At 40.2% G+C, this 9,824-nt stretch overlaps 1 protein-coding gene and 1 long non-coding RNA gene across 3 annotated transcripts in view; one reads left to right on the top strand and one right to left on the bottom strand.

The window, feature by feature from the left end:
- Positions 1–611: 611 nt before the first annotated feature.
- GGCT (gamma-glutamylcyclotransferase) lies at positions 612–7,400 on the bottom strand. Of its 2 annotated transcripts, XM_006912038.3 has the most exons (4): positions 7,113–7,388; positions 3,321–3,466; positions 2,302–2,437; positions 612–1,239 (listed from the first exon to the last, which is right to left on the bottom strand). In XM_006912038.3, the coding sequence occupies exons 1-4, from the start codon at positions 7,251–7,253 to the stop codon at positions 1,096–1,098; spliced, it is 567 nt and encodes a 188-aa protein (XP_006912100.1). In that variant the 5' UTR covers positions 7,254–7,388; the 3' UTR covers positions 612–1,095. The 2 variants fall into 2 exon arrangements, with proteins under 2 accessions (XP_006912100.1, XP_006912101.1); XM_006912039.3 differs by lacking the exon at positions 2,302–2,437 and having other exon boundaries at positions 1,182–1,239; positions 7,113–7,400.
- Positions 7,401–7,561: 161 nt separating this feature from the next.
- LOC102887915 overlaps positions 7,562–9,824 on the top strand; it is a 31,805-nt gene continuing 29,542 nt past the window's right edge. Inside the window, exons 1-2 of the long non-coding RNA XR_001516898.2 lie at positions 7,562–7,878; positions 8,166–8,310. This is a non-coding gene — a long non-coding RNA (uncharacterized LOC102887915). The remainder of the gene's footprint in view (positions 7,879–8,165; positions 8,311–9,824) is intronic.

Raw genomic sequence — 9,824 nt, forward strand, 5'->3', positions numbered from 1 at the left:
GTCCTTTGGACATTTTCCCCAAAAGAACAAACCAAATCTTTATTTTATGCTCCTGCAGCTAGTTCTCTCTCATTTCAATAACCTGCTTTGAAGATCCAGCTCACTGCATCCCATAGAGACATAAGAGATGTTTTGATAACCAGTATTGTTTTATTCACGACTCTTCTTTCCTCCATTAATCAGTAAATAAATTTAAGAAGGTGACCAATTCTTGGAAAGCCAAGAATCAAACTGTAGCTTCCAGAAAATATTCTTCCCTGATCATCCTGACTCCTACTTTAAAATCCAGTTCTAAAGATGGCCCTTACAAACTTGATTCTTCAGTAAGAACAATAATGATTGCTGATAACTTATTATAAGCTCGTTACATACATTTACTCCTCAGAACAATCCTAAGACATCGGTGTTTTGGCTGTTCTAACTCTAGAGGTGAGGAAACTGAGGCACGGAGTCAAGTAACCCAAAGTTTCCCAGCTTGACAGTAGTGGAACCGACCATTGATCCGAGGCTGTCTGGTTCCAGAGTCTGTGCAATAATCCTCTTGTGTGGGCTGTCTACGGCCAAGGCCAGGCCCACTATAAGTGATGATCTGACAAAATGAAACGTGGTACTTTTAGGAGAGAATACAGGTTAAACCACAATTACATTTATTCCTCTAAGAATAGGATGCCAGCTTTTACATTTAAAAACATATATTACCAACTATCTCTGCAGTTTGCCTGCTCTTACTAAGCTGATAAAAAAATTCCAAAGCAGAGTGATTCAACAGCACCATCATTAAGTTGCAGATCTACCCTTGATCACGGAGCAAGAATACGCTTCGGATCGACAAGAAAATAACTTTAAGTGTTCACAGAAGAAGTACCCATATCCATTTATCATACATTCCAGTATCTCACGCCCCCCTCTGCAATTGTCTAACTCTTAACCTAGTTTCTCTTTATAGTCCAAAAAAATGGAATCGTTCAAATGAGATATCCCTTCAGAGCACTGTTGAAAATATGTTAAAAGTAGAGATATCCCGGGTCCCTGTTCTACACATTAAAAATATATTAGCACAGAGAGAAAATATCCGTGGATACATTCTATTATGTTCTAATGAGTTTTTGCTTCCCCCTTTTTGATAATGTCTTCAATTTCTTCTGAGACCCTTCCTTTGTAGTCATTTGGTTCTATTGCATTTAACTTCTTTTGATATTCTGGTGGCAAGCCATTCTCTTTTGCACCCAGGCAAATGACCTACAAATGGTTAAAATAAAGAAAAAGACCTCTTTTAGTTGGGAACAAAATTTAACTTAGAATATTGCAGCTTTATTTGCAGTATCCACGTATGAACTATTAGCTTTCAGATAATTCTAGAATAAACAGTTATAGAACAAAAGGGAGCTATAGTCATTCCTCTCACATTGAGTATGAATGTGTGCGGAGTTTTCAAAGCCACATGATACAACCTCATGGAATATCAGTTTTACTCAATAGTGTAAAATATTTTTATATTAAGACAAAAGCTTATTGTATAGACTTTGCACGATCTCTTAAGAAAAAAAATATCATTCTTCAGAAAAATGTAAAGCTTACAGGGAGCAATTTTAGTTGAATCCCAGAGTGTACTCTACCCCTGAATTAAATATGAGGGAAGAAAGGACAACTGTGTCCAGCGCTCCTTCCCAGGTCCACACCAGGTTAACCCATCGAGGCGCCACACTAGAAAACTCCAGATTAGCTGCTGGCAGGGGAACTGGGTCATCCACTTCAGTGCCATATCCTTATCGGGCCTGCCAACAATACCTGAGTTTGGGCTTCTGTAAAGAGATGCTGGGGTCTCTATTCTGTGCTAGGAGGCATGGTTTCCCTGATTATGAAAGGCAGGAAGACATTTTTTCCCTTTGGGGATGGAAAATATTTCAGCAGTAGAAAATATATTTTTTTCCCCATTAAAATGAATCTTAGTGTTCATATGTTGTGGAGAGAAAAGACTCCGAAAGCATGTACATAGAGTGAGTCTCCTAAAAATCTATTAGACGTGTTATTTTCTACTTGAAGAAAGAAAATACATGTCTAGAATTATGACTCACATTTCTAAAAGTTTTTTTTAATAAACTAAGTTTTAGGAATATAGTTCTATCATTACAAATAAATGTGAACATTTTCGTTTTTCGTTTTAGGTAAATAACTTTTTTTTTAATTAAAATGAATTGTTCGTGTAGAATTTAAAACACGCAAAGCCTTTAAAAACCAAGATAGTCTTTATTTCAGCTCAATGAAAAAAGGAATCACCAAACATTTCTGTAAGTAGCTTACCTTTTTATACTGAGGTGAAGGGGGTGCACTCTCATAATTTTTCATCTGATAACTTCGACAGGTTATTTCTTTTCCTTTTTGAGTGTAAACATTAATTTCTATTGGGACATACATTCCACTATTAACCCCTTCTTGCCTGAAACAAGAACAGCCAAATTTTAACCATACTTGACTTAGCCAAGTTAGTTTACTGGATTAAAATTTTAACTATATATGCAAGTATTGCTCCCTACTTATTTTGGGATATAGTAGAACAAATTATACTATTACTACATCAAAAGTAAACTTAGCATTTCAATTAGAAAGCCTGCTTCAATGTAGTTACTTGGTATACCCCTGAAACATTGCTCTCTAGGCTACAAAAAATGGACTAAATGTTCTGACAGCAAGAGACTATCTACACAGAGAAGAGTAGAGAGATAGTTTATTCTCATTCACAAATGAGGTAAAACATCAAGCATGTCAGATAATCTGCTCTTCTCAAGTCCTACTCCTCTGTTAATTTTTATTTTTTTTTCATTAAATGCACTGTCACACAACTCTTGGGAATTCTAGGTATAAAAAGTATCAAGGCATTCTCAATATGTTGTTAAAGTTTTTGCAAATTATTATTACTCTTTCACTGATTCAACGGCCACTGTAAATTAGTTTTTAAAAACTGGCTATAATAAAACTGAACGATTGCTCTCAAAATCAATAAAAGTTTGCAACAATTCATGCCTTTTCATAATATGAAACTACAAAGATTTTTATAAAAGACAAATAGAATGAAAATAAGGACCTTCATCTTTTACAGACGAGATTACACATGTCACCCCCAAATCTCAATCGGAAAGTGTAACCCTTCTAGATTTTTCTTTTTAGGAAATGCACATTATACCTTTTATGTTAACTCTAAAGTGTAAAGACTATGTCTATAAGCATATGGTTTTGAAAACCCAACACATATATACACATCCTTGCATATGATCCACTTTCGAAATTAGTAGTTATTTAACTTAAAATTAGAAGCCACCTACTTATCCAGAGAACTTAAATTGCTTTTGTTCATTTTCCATACTACTCCCCATACTTCATCGCCAGGACTTTGAAAAATGGTGGCTATACCTCCGTGCCAAATTTCACTTGTTTTGCCTCGGTAATTGCCAAAGTCAAGCTTAAAATCCTACAAAGAAAACGAAAGTGATATGATCAATAGCCTCCTGAATTAAAATTTCCCTCCTCAAAAAAAAGATTTATCTTGAACTTTAAGCAATTAAAACATAAACTCTGAGTTCCTTCTACATGTAAGATGCTGTGGAAAATACAAAGATTTTTGTATTTTGACCCTCTTCTCAAAGACTATATTTTTTCATATTTTTCTAAACAATGACCCTCTTCTCAAAGACTATATTTTTTCATATTTTTCTTTAAAAATGAAATGTATACTATGTATATATATTTTACCATAAGTGAAGAGTGTAAAAGGGGGGGTAGGTGGGGAATCACATAATCCCAAAGCTTAACACAACCATTTTCATCTTTGAAAATTACTCCCCAGTCTACTTACATGTAGATTTTAATTTGGAGACAATAATAGTGTACATGACTCTTGAGACTGGGTGAAGGCTACGCAGGGGTTATAAAATTCCATTTTTATGTAGACAGTATCCTACTAGCATTTATCATTATGACTGCGCAAAGGGAACTGGCATTTGAATGTGATTTGTAAACTTATTAATCTAACATTCATAAATTGTGCAAATATATCTATCATCATCATAAGTGCAGCTAATACTGGAAAAGGCACCGGGTTCTACACACTGTACGAGCTTTCCACGGACTATCATCTTTATCCTGCCAACAACTTTATTATACTCATTTAATGGCAAGAAAAATTGTGGCTTACAGAAATTAAGCAACTTGCCTAAAACCTCACAACTGATAAGTAATGGAGCCAGGTTTCCAGTTTAGTTTCTTCCCTCACAGAGATGGATAAGCAGAGGACAGAGTCCTGGGGAAGACTTAAAAACCTTACTTGGCTGTTTAGGAAGATTTCTTTCCATCTTGGCAAAGCTCAGTTTCCTTAATAATAAAATTTAAAACGGTTGGACTAGATGATAAAACTCAGGTTTATATTTATTCCCATCACCTTTAGTTTCTTAAAAAACTTTGTCTCAGACAGTTTAGGAAAAAGGTTAGTCTGAGTGACCAGTACCTTCAACTGGTATATTGGATGTTCTAGGACCAAGCATCCCTGGCAGGATGACAAAGGATCTGGTAAAAGTTGCAACAACACTAGGAGTTAGCTGTTAATTGCTAAATCCAATAGACGATTTTCATTCTTCGTCTTGCTCTACTTCTCAGCCGCTTCTGACACAGTTAACCACCCTGTCTTGATCTGCCGCCTTCCTGACTTTCGGACTGTTCCTTGATCTCCTCTATTCCCCTTCTCAACTCCTCTACGACCTGGCCTTTAAATGTTGGAGTTTCTAAGAGCTCGGTTTAGGTCCTTTTCTCTGCTCATTCAGCAGTTTGCTGAAGACAATCTCGTCCCCTCCAAAGGCTTCAAATATCATCCAATATTCCGGTCATCTTTTAATCCCACCAGATCTCTCTTGAGAACTTTAAAAGTGCTTAGAACAGGGCCTAGCATATAGACAGTACTTAATAAATGTTCACAAACTTTTATTTTTTGCTCACTTGGATGTAAAACAAGTATCTCAAACTCGGTATGTTCAAACCCAGCTTGATCTTCCTTCCCAGACCTGATTCTCCTCTTTACAAAATGAATCACCATCATCCACCCTGTTTTTGCACCGAAAACCTGAGTCATCTTTATTATCTCCTCCCTTCACAATCAGTCACCAAGGAGATAACACTGTTACCTCCTAAATATCTCCCAAACCCACCTACCCTCTACTGTTACCAATCGGGGTGCCATTATCTTTAGTACAGATTGCTACGAAAGCTTTCTAACTGGACTCCCCACATCCACTTTGCCCCCACTTCCAATCCGTTTTCCATAGCAATCACATGAGCTTTCAAAGATGCAAATCTGATCTTTCCTTTGCTTAAATCCTGCAATGGGTCTTCTCATTACTCTCTAGATAAAGACCAAAGTCTCCTTTGGCTTCTCTTGTCCTGTAACATGTGGCCCTTCCCTACCTCTCTAGTCTCGCTTTATCCTCCTCACTCACTCAGCTCCAGCGTCAGGAGCTGGATGATCCAGCTTCTTCTTTCCTGAGGTCTGTTGTACAAGCTGTTTCTTCTGTTTTGTTTGCTTCTTCCCTCCCCCAACCACTCCAGTCTCGGCTTTAAAGTCACGTTTTCAGAGAGCTTTACAGAGCATGCAGGTCAGGTCAGGTCCCCACGTCACACAACTCCCATAACACCTCGTATATCTTCTTAAAAAAAAAAAAAAAAAGACCACCTTTTTTAGAATAGTTTTAAATTCACAACAAAATCGAGAGGAAGGTACAGCATGTCTCTCTTTTAAGACTAACCATACCCGAAACTGAATAATCATTTGTTTTGATAGCTCTTCCCCTCGTCTCCACTCTAAGTGTCTAAACTTCTTTCCCATATTTAGGGAATTCTCTACCTTATGAGTCTGGGGGGTGGAGAGTGCCTGAGCCTGATTCCTGTTTTTAAAACTCTGAATGCCAGAAGTTGGTTCTCACAGCTTTGCTTGCAGTCAGGGCATGGGCACGTGGCCAAGATTTAGCCAATCAGGACATCCTTGGGGCTTTGAATTAGAAGCTACTGCACACAGACAGCAGAAACTCCACACTGATGGTGGCAGCCACATCTGGGTTTCAGTAACTGCAGAGGTGTAGTGACCGTGACAGGTAGGGTCCAGAGCAAGTGGTGTCGGTGATGCCTGAGGCAGTGTCCATGTTTACCAAGTCCAGCAGTGGTGCAGCAATGGCCTGGGCTGGTTCTATCTTTACCGCTGGCTGTATTTCGGTTGCTGTGCCTCCCTTTATGCCTGCCTGTTTTATCAGCTTCGTGGTCCTATATCCTGGTCATTCTGTGAGCTCTCCAACAGCCTTTCAACACATTTTTTTTTCTGCTTAAGTCAGCTACTTTCTGTTGCTTGCAGCTAAGAACCCTGGTGATGGCAGCAGAGACCATGTTTGTCTAGTTCAACGAGTCAAAGGTTTTGTACATAATTTGTTCGCGTGTCTCTCCTATAGCCTGGGAGGTCCGCAAAGCAGCAGCTTTATTCAGTCATCTTTGTGTCTCCAGGAAAGTACTGAAAGAATATGTACTAAATGAATGAATGGACTGTACTGAAGAACAATGATTTTTTTTTTTTTACCCAAGAGGGTTGCATTTCATCCAGCCACTTAACTGAGCACAATCCTTAGTAGGAATTAGAGTTCCAGCATTCAGCCCTTCTCAGATCGGGAGCAAAATATAGGTAACCAGATTTTTACAATACTAGTGACAAGTCCTGTAGCAAAGGACTTGTACAGAACAGAAAGCGACCGATCCCATGACTTGGGTCAGAGAAGGCCTCTCAGCGGTACCAACTGAATGGATTCTGTGAGGATGCCCCTGCGTTAGTGGACAAGATCTGGCTGGGCAGAACGAGCAGCTTGCGGAAACGTTAGGAGGGGGAGCTCACGGCAGTCTGGGGCGCATCGTTGCTGGGGTGGCACAGCTCAGTAGGGGTCAAGCATAGGGCCAGGTGGCCGTACTTAGGAGGGCAGCAGTCAAAACGTGAAGATAAAATGTACTCCTTATCAGGAAGAGCTGAATTCCCAGCCCCGTTCGAAAACTAGGAATCCTGGCCCCTCGTCTGCTGAGGGGCGGGGAGCACTAACCTGCAGGCGGGCCACGCAGCAGACCGCGGCCGAGGGGTTTCGGAGGTGAATCCGCTCCGTCAGCAGGTTGCTGCCATAGGCGAAGTACAGAAAACTGTCCTCCTCCTGACCCCGCAGGTCCTCGCAGCTCGAGTTCGCCATGTCCCACCAGAAGCCTGCACAGCCCCAGCGCTGGCAGCAGGGGTATGGAGAGAGTATGGCGAGCAAAGCGCGGCGGCGGGTGACTGCAGGTCAGTGGCCGCCAGGCCACGGCCTCGGAAGTCAGGGTGGGAAGAGGAGAGTGTGGGTCGGGCGAGTAGGGAGCGAGCGCTCTTCTGATTGGCTGCCGGTCTCCCCTCTACTTGGACTCAGAGAGGCTCAGTCCGGGAGCCGATTTCTCATTGGGTACGCTAACCTGTTGTCCCGCCCCCGCGCTCAAGGCTCCATCTGATTGGCGGATGGGCGGGCGCTTCGCGGGTGCAGGTCAGGTCAAGTCGGCTCGGTTTGGGGGTTGCGGGGCGGCGCGCGGGTCACGCCAGATTCTTATTTTCAGGTGGTGAGCTTGTGGGTTCCTTGCCGGGTGTGTTCTTTAGGGAGCTCTGGGAAGATCTGAGGCCAAACAGCGGCCCTGGCTTCTACGCCCCCCCCGCCCCCCATGGTTTTCGCAGCCGGCAGCTCGCCCCAGTTTTGCCCTCTGGGTTTGGAAGAGTCGATCGGGATGCTGAATGTTTGGGGCTCCCTTCCCTGAGGGAAGTAGCCGACTGGATTCATACCGTTTACTGGCCAGGTAACCTTGGGTACCTCTCGCCTGTTTTCTCTTTTTAAAATAGACAAGGAGAAATAAAATAAAACCCTCTAACAAGGTTTATGTAAGTATTAAAAGAGTAGTTTGTTAATGTCTTTAAATGCAAAAAAAAAAAAAAAAAACCCCAAAGCAAAATAAGTATAAAAACAATGAAATAAAACTCTATATTGTTAACTTCGAAATGAAAATAATATGAACTCAGAGCCTAGAAACAATGACTATCCTTCGCACCCAGATTTTGATCTCTAAATGTCACTCTCCACTAAAAGGTACCAGGGCTCCTTGGAGAAATGGCTGAGGCCAGGTCGAGAGCTGGGAATGAATAAAAGTGATTGGAACTTCTTGTGATAGAAAGTAAGGAAGTATCCAAGAAAAACGAGGTCCTTTCAAAACGGCGTGGGAGCCAGCTTGAAGGTATGCCTACTGGTCAAAATTAGAACAATTTGAGCGTCAAAAATAATGACTGAAATTGATTGAAAATGTCAGACATTAAAGTCATTCCCCTAAAAGACCAAGCCAAATCTAAAAACCAATAATTTTTAGACACCTCATTTACCATGCTATTGGTACTAGGCTTGGCATTACACCAACCCTTTACTCTGAAAAGTGGAAATTTAAGAAAATAAACATTTATCCTGCTTGTTTAGTTGCAGCTGCATTTCAGGGTAACCAAATAGCCCCAGTTGATGAGGAAACAGTTCTCTTTACAAAATTATACCAGCTAAATAATTTAAAATGAAAGATAGAAAATCACCATTTTTCAGACCCTAATGAAATGACTGATTCATGCCAAGATTCATCAATGAAACTATTTGGTGAAAGAGATAGGGAATAGGATATTCATGCGCTGCAAAATTATTCCCCAGGGATTACCTGCTGGTGGTCAGGGGAGAAATATGACAGTAGAGAAATCTGGACCCTCCTACCTTAACCTAGATGAATGTTATCATCACTAAAAGTGGACCAACCGGATATTGTGTGTCTCCTGATGTGACACAATATGAAGCACCAGTATCATCTGTATTGTTTCCAAAAATTCTTAACCTGAACATAATCAAGTAGGAGGATAGAAGAAAAATATAAGACCAAGAGGAAACAATCAGAAAAGTCCAAAACAAATGATGGGACATCCTGCAGAACAAATAGCTTATTCTCTTAGGTTAGTATTTAAACAACAACAACAACAACAAACAAACAAACAAAAACCAGGACTGAGGACAGGCTGTTCTAGATGAAAAGAAACATGAGAGACGTAATAACCAAATACAGCAGCTCACCCTTGGTTCTGATTTAATAAACCATATATAAAAGATATTCTGGGTATAATGAGAAATTTGAATATAGACTGTTAGATATTAGACGATTTTTAAAAAATTAGGTATGATAGTGATACTGTGTTTTGTAGAAAAAATGTCTTCTTTTAGATATACATACTGGCATGTTTAGCAGTAAAATGTTTGATATCAATATTAAAATAATTCAGGAAAATGAAGATATGGGAAGTGTTAAATGTTAAACTGAGTGATTTATATGTGGATACTCATTTTATACTTCTATTTATTTTCTGCATATTTGAACATGTTCATGTTAAATCACAAAAGAAAAAGGGAAAAGGTTATATATGTAAAGTACCTGGAATATTAGCGAGCACTCAATCAGCAATAACATTATTATTATATAATCTGCCAAAAGGAAGGCTTATCTCCTCTTCTACCCCTCAAATATCAAAGCAGAACTTGAAATAGGCATTTGGTCATTTCAGTGAGCAAGTTGCTTTTCTTGGTAAGATCATGCTCTATTGCACCATGAATTCCCAAGGGCTCTGCTTTGGAGCACTACCATTTAAAATGTCCTCCTGGGGTGGCAGTACCAGGCGCCCCATCTCGGTGATGGCGGGAGGGAACCCCCCGGGTGCCTGTAGTGTGCAA

The sequence above is a fragment of the Pteropus alecto genome, unplaced genomic scaffold (assembly GCF_000325575.1).
Source record: "Pteropus alecto unplaced genomic scaffold, ASM32557v1 scaffold21, whole genome shotgun sequence".
NCBI lineage: Eukaryota > Metazoa > Chordata > Mammalia > Chiroptera > Pteropodidae > Pteropus > Pteropus alecto.